The sequence below is a fragment of the Eleginops maclovinus genome, chromosome 2 (assembly GCF_036324505.1).
Source record: "Eleginops maclovinus isolate JMC-PN-2008 ecotype Puerto Natales chromosome 2, JC_Emac_rtc_rv5, whole genome shotgun sequence".
NCBI classification, from domain to species: Eukaryota; Metazoa; Chordata; class Actinopteri; order Perciformes; family Eleginopidae; genus Eleginops; species Eleginops maclovinus.
In genome coordinates, this window is record NC_086350.1 from 20,614,730 (window position 1) to 20,637,309 (window position 22,580).

The 22,580-nt window shown below is 39.6% G+C and overlaps 1 protein-coding gene across 1 annotated transcript in view; it reads right to left on the reverse strand.

Moving 5' to 3' along the window:
- The window catches only part of cdh13 (cadherin 13, H-cadherin (heart)), a 311,007-nt gene that overhangs the window by 163,805 nt on the left and 124,622 nt on the right, over window positions 1–22,580 (reverse strand). The window contains exons 5-6 of the mRNA XM_063903445.1: window positions 14,789–14,794; window positions 8,190–8,342 (exon numbers count right to left, since the gene is read on the reverse strand). Of these exons, the coding sequence (XP_063759515.1) occupies window positions 8,190–8,342; window positions 14,789–14,794 (159 nt within the window). The remainder of the gene's footprint in view (window positions 1–8,189; window positions 8,343–14,788; window positions 14,795–22,580) is intronic.

The following is a 22,580-nucleotide window of genomic DNA, read 5'->3' on the forward strand; positions in this document are numbered from 1 at the left end:
CAGCAGTAAGCCCTTCAGAGACACAGGACTGTCAGTGGAGGAGTCATGTGAGTGTTATCCTCGGATAAAGATCTTCCCTTTATCGTGACTGCAGAAATGTATTGTTTCAGATTGCTTGTATCAACTGACAACACATAAAACCTTAAAGGGGCCATATTGTACAAATGGTTCGGTTCATATTTGTATTTTTTGGCTTCTACCGAGACATTTTCACGTGCTTTAATATTCAAAAAGTTGTTTGTTTTTCTCTTTACATCTGTTCTCACTCTCATCCATTCACACTCTGACTTTCTCTTTCTCTTAAGCTAGTTTATTACATGCATATTGTTTGAGTGTTCATAAACCAACATCTCTTTGTTGATCTAATGAAATAATGCTTTCACTTTTTTTGATGTTTTGTATGCAACCATAAAACAGCAAGACTTTGGAATTCATAGAAAAAACAAAGCCATTGAAGTGTTGTTTAAAGTGTTGAATATTCAGTATGTATACACCATTTGAGTCACATTATATTAATCCAATTACATAAAGCTAAGACAGAGATACAATGTTGATGTAGTTCCTGCTGGTTTCTATTAACTATTAATATATTGTAAATTCAATTTACAACATTTTACCTCACCTTTTCAAAGGCTTATGATCAAGACGTTTAACTTTTTTCCTTCTATTGCATAGTATTGAGCGCTCCCTAAAACATTGCCTTGTTTGATTGTAAGGTTAGGTCATAAGGTTGTCTAATAAACAAATTTGAGTATCCAGAGCCAAACATAGAAAGACCTAGACTTTTTGTGTGTCTGCTTACAATACAGACATACAGTAGATATGCAGACACACAATATAGTATGTAACCACCAGAAGGATCAAATGTGTTTTTCACCTACAGTCACTGTTCTCCCCCCTCAGCAACACAATGGATTAATAATAAATCCTCTCTCTCTCTTTGACACCTAAGCAAAAGAAGGAGCCCCAGTGGATCAGGTATAACCTAAATGGACGGAGAGAAAGCAGAGCAGCGTCTGTAAAATTTGATTAAACAACAAATCTCGGGAGGCATCCATGAGATCTGCGACTTGTGCTGGAAGGTATGAAGCGGAAATCCTGCATAGTCGTCAAATTAGTAATTGCTATTATTTGTTCTGTACGTCTGCAAAAAATGAAAAAGCCTGAGACAAATAAATGCTTACACTGTTAGGAATTGAATAGCTATCTGCGAGTACCTGTCCTGAAATGCTATAACTACCATCTGTGTACTGTATGTGAACTGCGTGCAAAGAGAGAATTAGTATAGACTATGTTATGTTCAGACCAGTTGGAGCGACATCAGAGTAAACACTGTAACAGAAAAGTACATTTTAGTAGCTTTAGGGACCGAGGAGATGATCAGGAACATATCCCTTTTTCCCCATTCAAACTAGTATGTACTTGTCTGCAAAGAAGCAGCAGTGAGTAGCTTGTTAGTGGGGAAACATGTGGCTTCTTAATGCACATGCATGACTGACAGTTTTCCAGGAAGGCATCATCATGTGCTGGGGTCATGCACCACAGTCTCTCTGGTAAAACAGTATTCATGTATGCTTGTATATGTGCAAAGATGACTACATAGTGCAGAATGTTTTTGCATGTCAAAGCTGGAAGCCGTTGAATATATTTGCTTGCTCTAATGGGTTTATTATTATGTTGCTGACTATTGGGTGTGGAGATGTTTTGTGTCCACAGAGTGTCTTGTTTTTCTCATATAATGAAACTACAGTATGTGTTTACGGGTGTATGGTGGTGACAGCCACATCAACTTCAAGCATTTTCATTATAAGCCACATTGTTGTGACTATAGTAGATTCACAGGGCATCAGATTGTTAAACAATGGTGTATGCTCATGTAGAAGCCACAAGTGAAACAACATGTTTTACCATTGTTTAAAAACAGTTTGTATAGACAGTTTCAGCATTATTGTAAGGTAACAAGTTGCCATTTGTATGTAGTATTATGGGGTCAGTATTCATCACTCTTCAAATAAGTCTTTTTTGTTTTCAGATTGTAGTTTTCTTTACTATGCATGATTCATATTGTGATTGGTTGGTTTAGTTTCATCTTAAAAACACTCAAATTAAGCATTATCTATAAAGTTCAGTATAGAGTGAAGAATTTAGTAATCATTTCTGCCGCCAATCAAAAAGTTGGACACTGTTGTGCTATACATTGTAATAATTTTATTTTGGTTTCTTTCAAAACATAAAATAATCAAACGTCACTTCTGTATTGACAGACAGAAGCCACAGCCGGAGTCATTTCCATGGGAGTGGTCTGTCAAAAGATGCCACCATTTGTAACCTATGCTGTCAAAAATAGGTAAATACAGGTAAAAAATGGAAGGTGAGATATTTAAAATTTGAAAATTCAAAACAGCTGTCAATTCACAGCTTGGTCTTTGGAGAGTTGAGATAGGGCCTTTCCTTTAACACTATGTAATGTGGACTTGACAGGCAGCATATTGGAAGCAGAGTATGGTGCCTTTTAGATCTGCTGTCAAAGCACATCACAAGATTGGGTGCTACTTTATACTGCAACACCGGACTGTGAGGCACACTGCCAAAAGAAGGCAAACCAAAAACCTAATCAACACCAAACACTTTGGTTAAGACATTTTTACAGCATTTTTAAGACTGATTTTGAGGGGGATGTGTCATGCAATTTTTTGGATGTTCATATTTTTTTTAGGGTTTGCACTAGAATATGTTTACTCAGTTTAATCTTATAGTAAAAGGTTATTTCTATGTAACTGCGTGTTTGAATATACAAGTATTCGACTTCTGGCTGACATTCTCAATTTGAGAGCCTGTTTCTTTAAAAACCTTTACTGACCACCCTTAAGATAGGGGGTGGTGTATTCTAATTAGCCTACATATGACATAGGAGCAGAGCCAATTTGAAATGACTATGTCGGATTTCCATGTTTTTTTTTTTACCAAGGAAGCCCAAAAAACAGATTTTATTGCCTTCTTTCACATTGTGTGGGTTAATAGATTCCCCAGCCTATAAGCATAAGCACTAACAAAGGGTTATTATGTTCGCTTAATGGAAAATAAGTAATTTTCGAATAAAATAACAAATACATTTGAATAATGTTCAAATAATTAGCCTACCACTATGAACTATGTATATGGGAATCCCCAAGAAACAGAGGACTTTTAACCTGAAAATAAGAACCACAGCACTATTGTGACTGGATGCTATTCGTCTACCTTAAATTTCAGCATCTACAAGGTAAGCACGAACAAAGGACTCACCACACCCATTGCTTCGATGACCTGCATTAATGAGGGTCATTCTTCTACATGTGTAAACAAGACTGTTATTTATCACTCCACGTTCTATCCTTCCTTTGTTCTAAGCCAATTAGGGTTCTTCCCCGCCACTCTGGACCCGACCCAAGCTTGTCATAACCGCAGCGATAAGCTCTGCACTCCTTCCCTTTCTCTTCCCCTCCATTTTCCATCTCATTAACATTAATTTTCACCCTAATTGAGCTTAATAAGAAAATAATGTTTGACATTAAATCCTTGTGAACATGTGGCCGAGCTGATCACTGTGTGTGTTTTTTCTTCCACAGCAAATGTTTACTTTGTCAGGGGTTTGTTTGTTTCTTTGCTTCGCTTGTTGTTCCTGTAATAGCCTATTTAGAATTCCCAGTTACCATCCATCTTGAACTGACCCCTTGCTGTTGTTGTGCTGAAGTTAGACGGTGCTTTTCTTAAATGTGTTTCCTGAGTTCTGCTTGGTTTGTACTTTCACTTGCAACAGTGTCTGCATCCATATGTTTCCAGCTGAGCCTCAAGAGCTCTGAAGGCTGCATTTAAATACAAAACCAGTCAACCTTATTGATTAAAATGTTTTCAAAGCTGTTGGCAATATCTAGTTGATATACATGACCTTGTGGGGAAGGTGGATCATTTCCGAGCCAAAATCTATCTATCATCATCATACCGTAAAATAGGGAGGAAGTGGAAGGTCTGTTCAACAACCTTGGCTGTCTGTACTATAGAGTGTTGACACATCAGAACACACCTATTACACATACAGCTCTATAACAAATTAGGAGACCTCTCCAAATCTTTCTGAAATCTCAATCTCTACATGTACTGTATGGCAAACATTCAAATCCAGTATGTTCCAAAACAGAGAAATGCTGTCAGTAGTTTAAAAAATAAAATTGAAAAAACACACATTTTACTCAAACACATACCTATAAATAGTGAAACCAGAGTAAACAATACTTTTGCAGTGGTTTATTATTTTTTTCAAAACATCCAAACAACCTTCTATGGCATATTTACCTTTAACTGATGTGTCATTGAACAAACAGTGTATATAAACCTGCAGAAATCCAACTTTTGGCTTCTTGATATAGAAAAAGGCCTGCAAACACAACATTGACATACAACTGTATCACTAGAGTGCTACGGCTTGCTGAAAATAACTGAGGGATTGAAGCAAAGCACTACATTTCCAGCTAGAAAGGAACTGCAGAGCCAGATCATGAATGGTTTTAATAAGTGGTCCTTTTCTACATATACATTATTCATGTGATCTGATCTAAAGTCATTGATTATAGCAGCTCTTCGTCTATCAGGAAGAAAGGCTTTGCCATAAAATAGTTAAAGACCCCTGAACTCCCTGTTACACTTTGCTATAAAATGCCTTTAGAGTAAGGGTGATTTCAATCTACCTCTGAATATTTCATGTTTCATCAGCACACAAGCAATGAGCAACCGTAGAAAGGAGAAATACTTAATGAATGTGACTGGGACGGCCAACCAGGACCACTGGGCACTATAAAAGTGATGCAGTCTTCACTCTGCACACAATGTATGACCATCGATTACAAAAGGTGAAGCTGCATTTCATAGGAGTCCCGTGTTCTGAGTTACGACGGGGTGCAGACTTCTTATGATAAGAGGAGAGAGAGCAGGCTATCTTGGAGGCGGCTAGGTTAGGAAAAGGACAAGGAAGGGAGGAAGCAAAACAGTGATAGAATGCGAAGCCTGTGTGTACATGTGTGTGCTCATGCATATGTATGGGTGTGTGTATAGAGGCATAGAAGTTTCCCTTCAGGGATTACAGCTATCGGGTTGGAAATAATTATCATTAGTGAAGCTAATCCCCTCTAGGCCATTGAAACAGTGTCATATCACACTGGTCCAGTATTTTTTTTACTATGATGGAATAATTTAGCCATTGACTGAAGCATTCAATTAAATCTCTGCGCTTTTATAGACTGTAAGGAAAAAATCACTCAGAGGGAAAGCACTTTTTTTCAATCTAGGGTTAGCAGGCAGACATATAATCAAGCTGAATTATGTGGTTTAAGCTAAAAATCCATTATTTATTCTGATTATCCCATGTTATTTGAAGTAATCTGGATAGAGAAGTGTTGATAGATGTTGAGAGAAGTTGAATATATTCAACTTCTTTCCTTTTACTCGTAGACGGCTTCCTTTCTGACTGACAGTTTCAATACAGTCTCTGTCTCTCTCTGTCACACAAGGTTTGTTTTTCTTCATTTCTTGTGTCACATCACACAATCAAAAGCTCTTTTAAATTGATGATTTCCAATAAATAACAGGCACCAACACAGTCGTCCATGTGAAACAAGAAGCAGCACCCTAGGCAGCGAATAAGCCAAATGGGAGAGAGACAAATCACTCAAAGATAAGGGTTAATATTGGTTCAGAAGCCTTCCTACTACAGAAACAACTAAGTAAAGGAAGATAAGGAATTCAAACTTGAATCTGCTACTTTTGGACAGGTAATGTACTTGGTAATAATAAAATCTGCAGCTAGCTGCTCTAATAAATCACCCTTATCTCTTTATAGACTTGCTGGCCCTGTGTGTGTGTGTGTGTGTGTGTGTGTGTGTGTGTGTGTGTGTGTGTGTGTGTGTGTGTGTGTGTGTGTGTGTGTGTGTGTGTGTGTGTGTGTGTGTGTGTGTGTGTGTGTGTGTGTGTGTGTGTGTGTGTGTGTGTGTGTGTGTGTGTGTGTGTGTGTGTGTCCACCTACTATCTTAAATGTGTTTCCATTAATAAATAATATACTGATAATAAATACATTTACCAGTCTGCTGGGAATTGAGCAGACATGTTTTCAACTCTCCAGATACCTCATATTTTCCGTTAGATTTCCCATCTCTTTCTTCTTATGTATTCCCTCTCAATCTCACTCCTTGTATTTCACTCAGCTCAGTCATTCTGTCATGAATTATATCTGCGCTGAGCTAAATATTTCCATACTGAACACATTCAAATATTTTTAGGGGAGGTCCCCAGACCCTAATTTTCTGCTCGTCTTTCTTTTTTTCTGTACTCTTTTCCAATTATCTCTTTGACTTCCTCCCAAGAGTCTTATGTACCAACTTTTGTGGGGGACCGAGAACTTTATTCACTGAGCTTGTAAATTTACTAGAGGTTTATAATTATAAACTATAAGATAAGCGTGGTTGCTTTGAAGGTCTGTACTTTTGCAGCTGTGTCTTTAATCTTTGTTTTAGTACATTTTATTAGCAATGCTGAAAATGTGAAAAAGCATTTTCCTGAAGTCTAATATCAACTCTGCAAAGTATTTTAAAGAGGGACAATTTGTAAATCTCAAATTAAATTATGAAATGTATGTAAACTGACTTATTTATTTCTATGCATTCTTAATGGATCCAACAGTAGCTGATGATTTCTAGTGATGTAGAAGAACAAATGACAAAATGCTAATGTTGGCCTAGCATAAACAGCGGGTAATGTATTAAATGTAAAATAGTTGTCAGTGTGGTTATGAATTCTGTAACCACACAACAACTAATGTAGTCAGACAATAATGTGCACCTTTAAAATAATGCTTGGTTACTGATGTTAGTGATAAGTTAGTAAGAATTGCAACTTACAGTGCAAAAACATTTACTGCTGTGTTTTAATTTTGGAGGGGATTTAAAGAAATACACAAAACTGCAAACCTACAAATGCTGAGTATCACTCACTTAGGTATCACTCTTAATATAGACTAATTTACACATGAGGAGAAATCCAAAGCTTGCCTGACCAGCCGGGCATATGTAAACCTTTTCATTGGCCTCTTTTTGAAAAAAAAACAAATGTTGGATTAACAAACATAAACGTTGAAACACTCGATTAACGTGCTTAGATAAAAATGGCTCACACCAGACTAGTTGCCATACATTCAAAGGGTTAATGTTCCATATACAAACGAGAGGGAATGACAGTAAGACAAACTGCTGATAGTCATCATTCATCATCAATGTAGAAAGGAAGACTACAGCTCTCATGTAGTTTGTATGTTTTTCCTGGCAGAGCATTCCATGTGTTTATTGGGTGTGAGAGTTGCTTGTAAACAACCTGAATCAGACCGTAACCACTGATAGCCAATGTCCTCGTTTCACCATGCATGTAATAGAAAGCAAAGATACCAGACTAGGGGAAGACTAAAGACATTTAGTAAATGTTATTTTGTCTGATGTCTGCTCTCCTCTCACATCTGTTGGTATTTACAGAGTAAATTATTTCAGAGTTTTTACAAAAGCCAGTCAGCTTATCAACAGCTTGCATTCAGCCAAACACCCACACTCACGTCTGGTTTCAGAAAACAGGATAAGATCAATTGCCTGCCAAAAAAAAAACAAACTAGATTTTCTCTGCCCTTTTCTCCCTTTCTGTTATAGGGGAAATGGTTTCGTCAGGCAGACAACCCTGAGGGCACCCAGCACAGCAGGCACCTCAAACAGGCGCTAATGTTCTTTTATCAGAGGCAAGCACCAACTTCTAAATGATAGCATCAATTCAGCCTTTATGAAAAGCAAAGCCAATCTGTCTCCAAATAACGTTTCCTTTACACATAGTCTCGTTACAAAATCAAAGTGATCCTAAATTTTCAGTTTTTTTCCATATGCTGAACTAACAAAATGTTAAAGAGATGGATCAAAGTCAATTCTGTATGAACTACAGTTGCTCATGAATAACTTGGCCGCGTAAAAAGGAACCAATCAGGGAACAAAATAGGAACTACATGAACAGTGTTGCTGAGATGTAAACAATAAATGTGTCAGAGAAAAAGTGCACAGCTGGGAACTGAAAACGAGAACCTACACTCAAACACAATCAGCACCAGATCTAAAAAAGGCTCACACACTGACCTGGTAGTAGTCATTTGCCTCGCGGTCCAGTGAGCGGCTGACTGACACGTCTCCTGTGCCTATGTCAATGGTGAAGAGACCTCTGGGATCCTGGTCAGCACCAGGGCCTGTCAGGCGGAAGATATGGTTCCCTGACTTCTCTGTTGAAATCACCTGCAAACACACAGACAAGCAAATACATCAACAACTCAAAACAAGTGTAAGCTTTTCCCTTTTAATTTGAAGTGAGTCTTTTCCCTGAGGCAAAGACATTGGTGAATAAATGCTTATTTTACAGGCACAGTGCGGTGAAAAATGTGTTATTAAAGTTTGTTGACATACATTTGAATAGGAGCTTACTGCGCCTTGAATGGTGATGCAAATCCCCCCTAGCTAGCAATTAAAAATGCATATCAGACAAGACTTTGATTTGATTTCATCAGTTGGCAAGAAAGTTAGCATCATCTCTGAGCAGTGAAGTCCTGCTGTGACCACTTGTAAATTCATGGCAGGATTCCTAGCAGATAAGACAAGCGGAAAAATTAAATAAATATAAAATCCATCCGTTCATAATTTCAAATGAACATTTTGTAGATTAGTGTTTTTTGGCATTGCTCCTTTTGAGGAAGATTTAAAACTATATTATGTCAAATGTCTTCATAAAGTTGTGTTTTTGAACAGTGTGGCCAAGTAAGTTGGCTCAAAACCTTTTTGTCTTTACTCACATGAGACTGCAGTAGCCAGCAGCATCCACAGATTCCCCAGCAACAGGAACAGGCAGGTTAAAAAAAGAAACACAGACAAAACACAGCATGTTAGAATCACATGGCATCAGAGAACAGAAACAACAGCCTAATACCTTACTGATCTTTGCAGATCCTGAGGTCAGGGTAGATGTAATAGAATGAAACATAATAAAATAACAAACCAAAATCGCCAAGACTTTACAAAGTTTGCACGTAGGAATATATGAGTTGAAGGAAAACTAATATCCCCTTAGGATAGTTGTGTTTCAGGATCTTTAGCAACACAGTGGTCTGGTGAAAGATGAGCAAAGACAGGAGTTGCAAAACAATCTTTTATTCTGGCAGTTCAACAGGTTTAAATAGCATATACACAGCTCAAACTAAGGCATCCATATAAGGCAGCCACAAAGCGTTTTCAACTGGGTGCAATCCAATACCATATAATTTTGTATGCCAGAAAAAAAACATTTACTCAGTATACAGTTCTTGAGTGTTTTTGACAATATTTCAAACCATTATTTGAAATATGTTATTTGAAATATGTTATTTTAAATACAATATTTGAAATACAGTTTGCCACAAATATTATGATGTCCCAATTCATTTGGTCGTATTTTGCACTGTGCAATCAAGCAAGCCTTTATGGCTATACTAACCCACAATCCTTTGTGCAGGGGATATAAGCAACAGGGTCAACACTCAAGTTGCAAAGTTGGGACAAAGTAGTATGTCCCAATTGTATGCATACTGCATGCAACAGTATGTACTTTGAAATTAGCATACTAAAAGTTAGAAGAGAAGTGTTTTGAAATGCAGCCAACATCCACATGCAGTATATGGACTTTTTCTTTAGCACTGATGTTGACCTGGAAAAGCAAGTTAGTACAGGTGGATCTTAAATACTGTATAGTGTCATGAAGGGCTCCAGTAAGATATACCAGTGAGGCAGCACTGGTATGTTTCAATAATTTGCAGTCCAGTGCTTTAGCTTACGGATCTGCCACCAACAACAATGTGTCCCTGTCTCAATACTCACAGACCCACTTCAACACACACATGGTTGTCAGCATTGTAACATCCTTCTAGGCCTCGACACTAACACATAGTGCCAGGGTTGTAAACGGTTCTCCTGCACTGTGCCTCGTAATCAGACAGGGTGCCATGAGGTCACCTTTAATGAGAGCACGCTTCTATGGGATGGCAGCTAAAATGACGGCCTTTCTACTCCCCATTTAAAAGAGCATAGGAGATGAATATGTGGTGTTACAACCCGATGCCAGACGGAGCTCGAGCCCTTAAAGCCTCTCCAAATCTCTGTGCCATTTATCTCCATGTCCCGCTTTATCTTTTCCCTCTGTTCCCTCTCGCTCTCGGGCAGCTTGCTCCACCGCTTGTTACTTTCTCTAATGTGTCCATCCTTGCTCTTCTGCTAAGCATCCTCATTCCCTATTCATCATTTTTCACTTCTCTGTACTGCATCCTCTCGCGCTCACTCCCTCTGCTCTTTATGTTTGCCGTAGCAAGTGATGGGAGCGATAAATGTCAAAAGTGTAACACAAACAGTTTTGTGTGGATGATACCAACTGTATTGAAAATATCCATTCCCTCTCTTTTGTCTTTCTTCTTCCCCTTTTTTACTTCTTAACCTCCTCTCTTCCTCCTAAGCCTTGTTGTTTTCAGTCATTTCAAGGAGTCTTCTTACTATCCAACAAGGCATGAGAATTTGGGGAGATCTTTCATTCAGTGGCTAATTTTGCAAACCGCAGGACCCATCAGTCTAAAGTTGGTTGTGCTTATTTATGACTGTTTGCTCAAGAGACTCTTGTTGTTGCCACTGGTTAATAGTGTCAATAAGTGCTCTTTCTAATCAGCTGGTTAAGGGATCAACTGCCTCAATAGCAAAACATAAGCATGTGGTCTGTTGCATGGAGTTGTTTAGCATTTATCATGGTTTAAAATCTGAGATCAATGGTAAAGTTTGGTCTCCTTTTAAAGCAGAATCTCTCCAGAAGAATTCCATCCCTGATAGGTTATGATTCACTAAAAAAGAGAATAGTATAGTGATGCAGAAAAGATTACTAAGACCCAGAAAAAATACTTAGCATTTCACTACTAGCATTTCTAGAAAATGAAATAATGCCTGTGGTTAACTCAAACTGAAGAGATTTGCACATTTTGCCCGACAACATAAAATAAGCCAGTAAATACCCCACTTGTGAATGTCCAAAGCTCCTATATATCATACAAAGAGCAGTTGCTAACCAGTGACCAAATGAGACTACTAAGTGTCCTCACGTTTACACAAGTCCACCTTAAGCTTAGTAGTGGTGATGCCCAGCCATGCTACGGGGATGTACTGTAGATAGTTTTAATCCGTGGAGATTATCCTGCTGACCAAAAGTATCAAAAACATGTGTTGGCCACAAAGTTTATTTCCTTCAATATGCTGAAAACCAATGGGGAAATCCCATTGGTTTTTTCAAGTGACCCCTTGCAATCCTAACTTGCCAAACTACATCATCACTGCACCTCTCTGTTTGGGATATATACATTCCTGGTTTTGACACATTCATCGCCACCTTGCAATTGATGTGGTTGAGATCTGTGCCCCACTTATTCAGTTACGAGTTGTGCCAAATTCTAATATTTATTTACAACAGGAGGACATTACCATTTATGTACATACACATCCACCTATCACACACACACTCACAGGTGCGGTAGCTGCCATTCAGGACAGAGATATTTCTGAGCAGTAATCACAGTGGCAGCCAGCACCTGCTGAGAGTGACAAACTGGGTCAGATAAAGAAAACAAATATTAAAAAAAGAATGAGGTGCAACATCACTTGGATTCACAGATGGCTCGGTGTCAAACTCGATGGTTGGGGAGGAGGAAAAAACAAGAGCGGACATACAGGGAGGATGAAGTATGACAAAGAATGTGAGAGGGGAGGAAGTGCGAGAGAGTGAGAGATTGCTGATAAAGACACAACTTCAGCTGAAGAGTAACTGAAGTGTCAAGAGAAGTTTAGTGTTTAGGAGACGTCTCTGTGGGAGAGAAGTGTGATAATCTGCGTGCGCACACACACACACACACACACACACACACACACACACACACACACACACACACACACACACACACACACACACACACACACACACACACACACACACACACACACACACACACACACACACACACACACACACACACACACACACACACACACACACACACACACACACACACACACACTTTTTCGCACATGCTGGCATAGAAACGTGCACCCATTGGCTTTGTCTCCACTGAGTCTGTCTCCCTCTGTGTGTGTGGGAGGACTGATGGGAGAATCTCACCTCTTTCCATCAGCTCTCATTACCAGCCGAGCAGACATGAAAGACTGTGCAGCTCGTGATACTGCGGGAAGGGTGACAGGGGGTGTGGCGCAGCTCGGCAACACCAAGCACCTCGAGCGCACACACAGAGAAACAACGAAATGGAGTGTGTGTGTTTAAGTTACTGTATATAACATCTCCTGCCGTTTGTGTTCTTGGCAGGTGTTACAAACCAAATGCTATAGAATAGCTACACAGGTATGTTCAAATATGTATAAAACACAGACACTTTGTCATGAAACCTATTAAGTAGCGTGCAAATTCACTTTCACTCTCAGAAATCTAGACACAAATCTACTGGGCGAAGCAAAGTGTGCCAAAGAAAGTGTAAGTTAGATGAAGGAAAACATGATGGCACCAAATCTTTATCATGCTAATTTTGGAAACAAACACACTCCCTAAATCCTTGTGTTTTTTTTAAGTGGGACTGAGGGATGATTTCAACTTCAGTGTGTGTGGGTGTGTGTGCGTGCGTGCGCATGTGTGTGTTTGCGTGTGTCTGTGAGAGAGAGAGAGAGAATGAGTGTATGCAGTAGCATCCCTCAGTGGTGCTTCTGCTATCCCTTTCAAGGTCATACAGCCAGCTGCAAATGACAATCACTGGCCATGAAAGGACTCCTGGGACCAGGCTGTGTGTGTGTGTGTGTGTGTGTGTGTGTGTGTGTGTGTGTGTGTGTGTGTGTGTGTGTGTGTGTGTGTGTGTGTGTGTGTGTGTGTGTGTGTGTGTGTGTGTGTGTGTGTGTGTTAGCACTGAAATGATGGTCTGATTGTGCCTGTGAATGTGAGTGCATTATTGCGCGTGAGACCCAAGTGCAAGAGTGTGTGTGTGTGTGTGTGTGTGTGTGTGTGTGTGTGTGTGTGTGTGTGTGTGTGTGTGTGTGTGTGTGTGTGTGTGTGTGTGTGTGTGTGTTAGCACTGAAATGATGGTCTGATTGTGCCTGTGAATGTGAGTGCATTATTGCGCGTGAAACCCGAGTGCAAGAGTATGTGTGTGTGTGTGTGTGTGTGTGTGTGTGTGTGTGTGTGTGTGTGTGTGTGTGTGTGTGTGTGTGTGTGTGTGTGTGTGTGTGTGTGTGTGTGTGTGTGTGTGTGTGTGTGTGTGTGTGTGTGTGTGTAAGTATGCCAGACTTGGGCCAGTGCTATGCCTGATTGTTCTGCCACTCCAGCCTGCTAATAAGAGAAAGGAGGCGAGGTGGAAAGGTCTGCTGAAGATACACAGTGTTAGAACTGAAGCGAGTCCTCAGCACAGGACAGAGGGAAAACAATGGCGCTAATTAACTGGCTTTGATTGGTAGCCAGGCCTCAGCTAATCATGAACCATCAGCCAATGTATCCTCAGCCAATCACAACAAAGCCTGAAAGGAGCAACAATCAAGAGAGGGACAAGAGTTTCATTAAGAAGCAAAACTGTGTTCAAAGGGTGAAATTGTGTTTTAAAGAAGCTTCAATTCATACGTCTTGTGCTTGCTTCCTCATTTATGTCTGTTGTTTCTTCGCCTTGAAAGAAAGGCGACAAATGAACGACTTTTTTTTAATTTACAGGAAAATAAAAAAGGCTTGAAAATTGTAGGCACTTAAAGAATTATGAAGGTACAGTATATTTCATGACGATTAAGGGAAAAAGGCACGCATCGGCAGACACAGTTTTGAGATATAACAAAAAAACATCAGACTTAAAAGAAGTTATATTATGTGATGCCTGCAGACATGGAGAAGGGCTTCGGAACGGTACCTTGCTCAGGCAGCAGGATGAGCAATCACTCAGTCTTGCTTAAGCTCACGCAAGGACGGCATCTCTTGGGCAGTTCACACCCGACAAATCTGTTTTTTATTGCTTCTCATCTGTTTTTTTCTAAACTCATCTCATCATAATGGATTTCACATCTGCTCGATTTGTTTGGGGGTCCTTGCATGAATAGGATTTTACGTCAGAAGGTTTTTTACTCACCGCCGGTGAAAATCCGCCAAAACGGGCATTATTAACATTGTGAAGGCAGACGGGGAGGAAAAATAAGGAAGGGAACTTTTTGGTCTTCCTAAAACAATTAAGAGAATTAATTAGATTAAATGACGAGGCCTGCAGGCATCCTGCGTTCTATCGTTATAACATCTCAAAACACATCTTGCTTACTCCCCATTTGAAAACTCAGATTCCCGGTTAGGAATGTGTGTTTTAAGAAGGAGCAATGAGATTAGACAGAAGCCCTTTTTGCACGGGACAAATATTTAGGGACCCAACGCTTTTTAGATATCAGCTATATAATAAAAGTATTAACATGATAAAAATGACTTGAACATACAAACATAGCCCATGCAAATTGGGCTCAATGCCGTGTAGTCGATGAACCTGTTGAGTTTGCACCCAAAATGTTGTCTGTAATTTTGATGAGGAAAAGGCAGAAAAACAGCCTGAAGGAAAATAAAATTGGTCAAAAGTCTCTTCTCAAACCACATAAAATAAATGCCAATTCACATGGGACTCATTATATCACATGACCTCTGGGTTTGGTAAAAATATGGTAGTGCAGCTAATTTAGCAGATTTTTTAATAAACATATTCAAAAAAATAACAGACGTGCTGATTAGCACATGACTTAGATCACAGAAGCCCTTCACTAATATTAGAACATATAGGTAACACTGTTCCTGTGACAATAGAACTAAGAATAACATGGATAGGAGAGAAAACAATAATGGAAACTGATTCATAAAGGAAGAAAAAGTCAAATGTAACAGTTGACGGACACCAGGGCAGCATGACAGAGGAAGTAGACGGACTGACAGGCAGAGCAATTCAGGGTGTACCTAGCACTGACACCATGGAACAAAGGTGCCAGACATGTCTATTCTCCCCACTATATTAGCTGGAGGCTACAGCCAAACAAGACCCTCATTCCTCTCACCAACAGGACTTTATTGGAGCCGTCATGTCAATTCAGACGCATTGTGTTGATTTGTGAGCTGGTAAGAAAGGGTTACCACAGGTTGAATTGCTGACAGCTCCAGCGCAGTGTGGAAAGTTAAAATGGCTTTATAGATGTAGTGTTTGAGAAGTCATGGTGATGTATCTGAGATTTCAATTTGTTATTTAATAGGGCTGCGTGTGTGCTTTGTTTTATTGTAAATTGAATTAGTGAGGTACTCATATTAGACTTTTGGAATTAGAAGATGTCCAGTAAGACAATCACTTCAGTTTTGTTCATCCATCTTTCCATTTTTCAACACAGGGCTAGAACCTGTACTAATGCAGCAGGGGATTAGTGGTTCAGCAGTCCAACACAGGGCTAACACACAGTTACAGACAACCTGCCAGACCTGCTTTTCTTTGGCACTTTTACAGAAACGCACCCACAAAGACATGACAAAAACATGTAAAATTCACACACAAAGGCCCCTGCAGATTTGAAGGCCAGAACATTCTGACTATAAGGAGACAACAGAGTCATAGAAAGAGAAATCTGACACCTGATCTGGCAGCATTTGGTTGATTTTGGACCTAATTTGATTAAATAATAAAAACAGTGTTTGATTTCAAATGGTGTCAGCTAAGGTTTCAGTCCTCCTAAGTCCTTAAGATGCACGGTATGAATCTGAAATATGCATAACTCAAATTTGAAGCATGCATTTCCAATTCCTTCATATCAACTGATTGTATGGATAATTCCTTTTGCTTCTTAAGTTAAGGAACATTTAATTGAGAGAAACTGTGTTGTTTAACAATTGTCATTGCATACAGGAGTCTGACTTGTATGTGCATGTGTACCCAGTCCTGACAAAACATGTCAACGAAAACAAACATATTCATAACATAAAGACTGGCTGACAGCTATCTGTCAAACCATCACACGTTGGTCATCACCTGTGATTGGCCTGCCACAGGATTTAATAGAAACCCAGTTTACTTGACACTGAGAAAATTGCAATTTGGAACCTCCATAAGATGAAAAGAACAACTGGTCAAAAGTTGAGCCTTGCTGATGGCTTTCATTAGACAATCAAACAGGCTCCTGAAAGAACAGGCACTTATTATAAAAGAAGAAAAAAGTCAATTACTAAACCTCCACAAAGATGACTAATCCAGTTAAAGATTTTAAATATGTTTGGCTAGATGTTCATTTTCAACATTGTCTCCCACACTCACTACACTACACAGCTCAGGGAATATAACAGCTGGCGTGCTTCTGCTACAAATGCAGGTAAATCTGAGCACTCATTTTCTTTGAAATAAATGTGTTGGTCTTGAGTGAAGGTCCAAATAAAATTCTACAAAATCAGTAATGCATTTTTTGATCCTTTAAAAAGAGGATTTGTATTTAGCTTATGTTATAAATCTTTATATACCATAGTGTCATGCCAATAATCCTTAGGGCAGTAGTGCAAATACACATGAGCCAGAAAAACTGGGAAGCTTGAAAAACAGTGTGGGGCTTATGCGCATGGTGAGTAATGTTCATTGGAACAAATTGGGAGAAATCTTGGGACAAAGTACCCAGTTGTCTTACTAAATCCAAATTATAAGGGATGTGCAATACACTGAATGCTTGGTCAGATAACTAATAAAAAAACTGAAAGGACAATACTGAGGAGGACTTTTTTTCCTTCCTTGAACACAGAGGTTACCCGGCCTTCTATTGAGAATAACGCCTGACTCACACATAACCAAGGACATCATAAATAGAAGGTTTTAGAAATAAACATTGAAGCTACTTGACCTATGATTGATGTATCCTACAGAAATCTTGGGCAGCCTTTAAAAAATGGTCCTATCAGCAGGGGCTGAAGTGGTGTGTACTAAGAGAAAAATTTAAGCACATCAATTTCATTGCATGCTCCGGCTGCTGTGTGAGTTGTTATGAGCTGTTTATGGACCCCCAAGGGAGGGCAGGGAAGAGACCTCTGTATCAAAACAATTCCAAAGCTAGCAGGAGGTGTGACATAAACAACAAGGGTCTTAAACCTTCCCCTGTGAGTCCCGCTGACAGCCAACCCACCCTTATCCCACCAGCACACACACACGCACTTTTGCAAATTTGCATGCACACGCACAGTCATACATGTCAAGCCCTCGCAATCTCACCTCTCCCCTTTTTCCTGCTGCTTATCTCACCCAGAGAAGGAGGGAGCATGAAAAATTAATGGCTGCCCTATGGAAATGGTAGGTTGCGTAAGAAGAGGAAAGCCATTGGTGTGGAAAATCAATTTTGCCAAGTTGCCCACATATAGCCTCTATTGGGTAAAATAGCCCGCATTAGCCTGTCTTCTCATGCAAAGCTGACTGTGGCGGTAGGGGAGAAGGATGGAGGAATACAGGTAAGATGGAAGGATGGAAGGAATTTTTTGCAGGGGGACCGTTGGGGGCCACAATGAAGGAAGCAGGAGAAATTATTCATGTCATGCTCTGTGCATCCATTTCCTCACACAAATATATTAAAGTGCTATAATATGGGCTACATCAGGCACACCCAGAGCAGGTCAATCGCGTACTGTGGAGATAATTTGCCAGCAAATGTATCTGCTGAGTCTTGTTCCTCGCTATAATCTACCTGTAGTTCACAAACTGGAAACAGTTGCACAACCCCCTGTGGACTACAGTTGTACATCCTGGTATCTCCGGGTCCTTGAGTAGCTTCACAGGAACCACATTGAGCACAGTGCTGCTATGTGCTGGAGGTCCAGGTTCTGTGCTGTGGTCATGCTCTCCAGGGAACAATTATCTATTATATGCAGGGCTCCGAACGGAATATCTTTTCATGTTGGTGTCTGCCAGGCATTGAGAGATACGGTTGATCTTGTAGCGCCCGGTCTTATCTAAAACAAACCTACTTGACACGTAGAGATACATCACAGCTTCGTAACCCATGGTTAAGATAAATGAAGAGCCTTACACAGGGTCCAAAATGAATGGTTGTCGGTTGACCATTTGTTTCAAGACAACTCAGGTAATATGATGTACCTGCTGAAAATATCTTTCAGCATAGAAAATGAAACTGCGGTTTGTTTTCAGAGGAAATTAACCAAAGAGCTATTGGAAGAGTTCCAAGTGTTACATAAGGACACACAATTAATAATCTGCTGGATAAATAATAGGCTGTGTCACATATTCTTGGCCTGTTCAAGATGGGTCTATGGGACCAGAAAAATATTTCATCAGTGACAAAACAATAATTCCGGGCAATAAAGTAGCATGCTTTGGAGAATGATGCAGAAAATAACCCTGGTCTTAATCATTGAGAATGTGTTGTTCAGAAAACATTCACACCTCTTTTTTTTTTTACAGTTTTAGCATTGACTTGGAGACTGCAGGGCTGATTTAACTTCAGAATACAGAATAATTAAAACTTGGTGAAAAACAGTGATGTTAAAAAATAATATAATTGTATTTTCTCATGGCAGGCTATAATGAGGTAAACTGGCTGCATGCCTGATTTCCACTGCAATGTGCTCAACTCACTTTTGGTATCAAATTATTGTGTGCATTTTGTTTTCCATTGTGTATCAGACCCATAAGTGTAGTTGGACATTCTCTACTGATGCCATGGCGACGCTGCATGATACTGCCTCAAATGCAACACTTACTGCATAATTTCATCAGAAATCAAACAGAGGAATGTATGAACGCTGTTAATTGTACTGCGTATTGTATAGTGTAGTTTGCGAGAAGCCATTTTTCCAATTCTTGGTTGAGTTTATTTAAATAATGTAACCAATTCTGAAGGTAGCTTGGCTATTTAAAAATTCTGGCTTCTGCAAAATGTGGGATGCCAGTGACGATGCTTTCTGACTGATCAATGTTGCAACTCCCACATCTGGTATCAGTTCAGCTTGCCTGATGAACTATGTCCTAGGAACTATCAACAAGTTTTCCATCCATCCATCCATCCATCTTCTCCCGCTTTTCCGTCAGGGTCGCGGAGGTAACTGCTCCAGCAGAGAGCCCCAAACGTTCCTTTCCCTGACCACATCTACCAGCTCTGACTGGGGGATTCCAAGGTGCTCCCAGGCCAGCGAAGAGATATAATCCCTCCACCTGGTCCTAAGTCTACCCCTCGGTCTCTTCCCAGCTGGACGTGCCTGGAACACCTCCCTAGGGAGGCGCCCAGGTGGCATCCTCACTAGGTGCCCGAACCACCTCAACTGGCTCCTTTCAACGCGAAGGAGCAGCGGTTCTACTCCGAGTCCCTCCCGGATGACTGAACTTCTCACCTTATCCCTAAGGGAGATGCCAGCCACCCTGCGGAGAAATCCCATTTCAGCCGCTTGTATCCGCGATCTCGTTCTTTCGGTCATGACCCATCCTTCATGACCATAGGTGATCAACAAGTTTTTGTAATGCAAAACCAAAAAAGAGGAGGTTCAATTGATAAGACCAAAGCTATAATGCAGTGCAGTTTTCTCTAAAAAAACACACACATTTTTCCACCTTAAAAATGCAACAAGCATTGACATACATGGACACAGAGATGACCCCATGCTCTGCTCATATGTCTACGCTGTGAGGTTGTACAGTTGCGACGCTATCATGGTCACAAAATGTGTCCACAGACACACAGAGACTTAAAAGGTGAATATAGTACCAGCATCGCTGTTGCTGCTAGTAATAAAACATTGCTTTGCATGAGTGACCTTTTCTTTATTTATCACCTGCAGCAATTTATGAAACATTAAAAAAATGTTTTACTTTATTATCATGTAAGACAACCTTGAATAACTTTAAGGTTGTTTTTGTATGTGCTTGGACCTTTGTTATGTTCTTCAAGTACCTTTTGTAACATATCATGTTATTGAACTGAGAATGGGGGACATTCAAGTTAACAAAATAACCTCATTATGTGCCAAATTCACACATGTGTTTTAAAAAGAATAATGATCACAAGAGAAACACTTCTCAAGTATCAGGATATGTTGGCATTTCAACGTAATGGTTATATAACGTTCAACCTCATCCAAAATTACTATGGGTGACGTTTTTTAGCCTCAAAATGTGATGTATGTATAATATTTAAGAGGAATGTAATCACCTGATGCAATACTTCAGGAAGCAAATGACCTAGCTGACTCACTTGCAATGCCTTTCCTGAATTAGTATAGTAATTGGATGTTTGAGCTAAAAATAAAACATGGAAATCTATGTGTTCAACCTACAATTCAGAGCACTCTGGTAAGATGACTTGTTGTTACTGACCAGAATCCCATTCCTTTGCAATGATTGCTCTTAGAAGTAAAAGTGTTCTATAAAAGGTAAGTATGATCATATGAGCTCATATATTACCAATGTGCATTTATGCATGGCCACCTGAATTAAATATACATACTGACACATTATTTCAAGCCTGTGAGACGTTATTTAATACACATGTGAACACGATCTGTGTTACATATGTTTGATGCTCCCTATAGCCAATGTTGCTCTTGCATGAGTTACTTGCCCTGAAGCAAAAAAAAAAGTAAACTTCAGCCCTCTGAACAATGGAGCGGTTAACCTCACCGTTATTCATCACACATGCTCACACATTTAAGACCAATTGTATACAATCATTTCATCTGTCCCTCCAAAAAAGATCCTACAGAATCTAAATGAGCCCCTCTGAAAACATCCTCACCAGGATTCTTACCATCTGTCACACTAGTGTTCTTAAATTAAAACAAGATCAACATTGAAAATATCAGGATATTATTACATCACCATAACAAAAAGTGTAAAAAAAAAAAAAAAACCTTGTAGTTGCTGTTAATACTTCCATCTTCCCGCATTTTTGCGAACAGGACGTAATTGATTGACTACATATTTTAAATTAAAGGGGCCCTATGCTCAATTGCAGGTTTCTTATGTGTATGTTGTGCCTCTACTGTGACATGTTTACATGCTTTAATGTTCAAAAAGCTCTTTATTTTTCTCATAGTGCCTTTTCACCCTTTGTCTGAGACTAGAGCCCAGTTGGCTCTGAATCGTTAGCTTGGTGGCTCTGTTGTGATTGGTCAACCTCTAAGAGATGTCCCGCCTCTTAGCCTGTCATTTAAAATGTGTAGAGCACTAGCCAATAGAAGTGCAAGTATTACATTGTGATGTCACTATGTTATGGAAGTAAAAAAGGGAGTCCAATGGACGTTTTTCAGGTAGGTGTGTGTGTGTGTGTGTGTGTGTGTGTGTGTGTGTGTGTGTGTGTGTGTGTGTGTGTGTGTGGGGGGGGGGGGGTGGGGTTGTGGGGGGGAGAAACTTGTGCTGGATGGAAACTCTGGGATTCAGCCTTTGCAGACCCTTTACGTACATGCAAAAAAAACTATACAACAAATCAATGCTACTAAGGTCTGGCTAAAATACTTAAGTTGTATTGAAATGGTTAATTTCCACAATCAATACTTCAGTCATTAGATGTTTTGTAATACACAGCTGTTCAGTTACATAGGTAAGTATTAGGTTTAAAGATCGTCTTGTTGTTGTCCAGATCCCCAATTTCTGCTTGGTTAAAGCTCCACTTAGAAGGTAAAAATGGCAGCAGCGTGTAAAAGGGGATTACTTCAATTACAAGTTGACTGTGAAGAATACATTAAAGCATCCATTTATTATATTCAGTTTACCTTCAATTTGTCACCTTTCTTTCTTCTGATTCATTTCCCACCAACAAATAAAATAACGACTTAAAGTATCAAAAATTAAAATATGTGTAATTATATAGAATGGTATAACTTAAATCTGCCCTGCGGCTGACCTCAAAGTCTGCAATGCTGCTTTCCAAATACAAACAACATGCATCAAAGAAGTTAAAAAAAATGGGAGCCTTGTGAAATTCTCTCCATTTGTGACCGATAAAACAGCCCACTTCTTGTCCTTGTATTAAGTGGCCAATAATGGAAGCTTTTACTGTGTTTACTCATCACAGCAATGTGAAGTTAAAATGTCCAAGCAAGGAACAAAACACTTTAATATGGATTGACTTTGACTGGTCTTCCCTATATGATCAAGTGATTATGTTCAGGCATGTATTCACACAGCTTTTTTCTTTCACTTAAGAAATCACTAAAGTAAACAAAGAAAAATGGCTTCTCTTTTCAGCAAACAAAGCCAATAGAGTATTGCTGTTAATTACACCCACACTAATAACACTATCTGTTTTGTTTTGGTGCTGTCTTGAATATGTGTTAAATTTGTATTCAGCAGGTATTAATGTTTTAAAGGTGGCAAGTTCTTGCTCCGTTTCTATGAGGCCGGTCATGAGTGCAGTGAGCGACATGCCCTCTGATATGGGACAGCAAGTCAGTCACTGTCA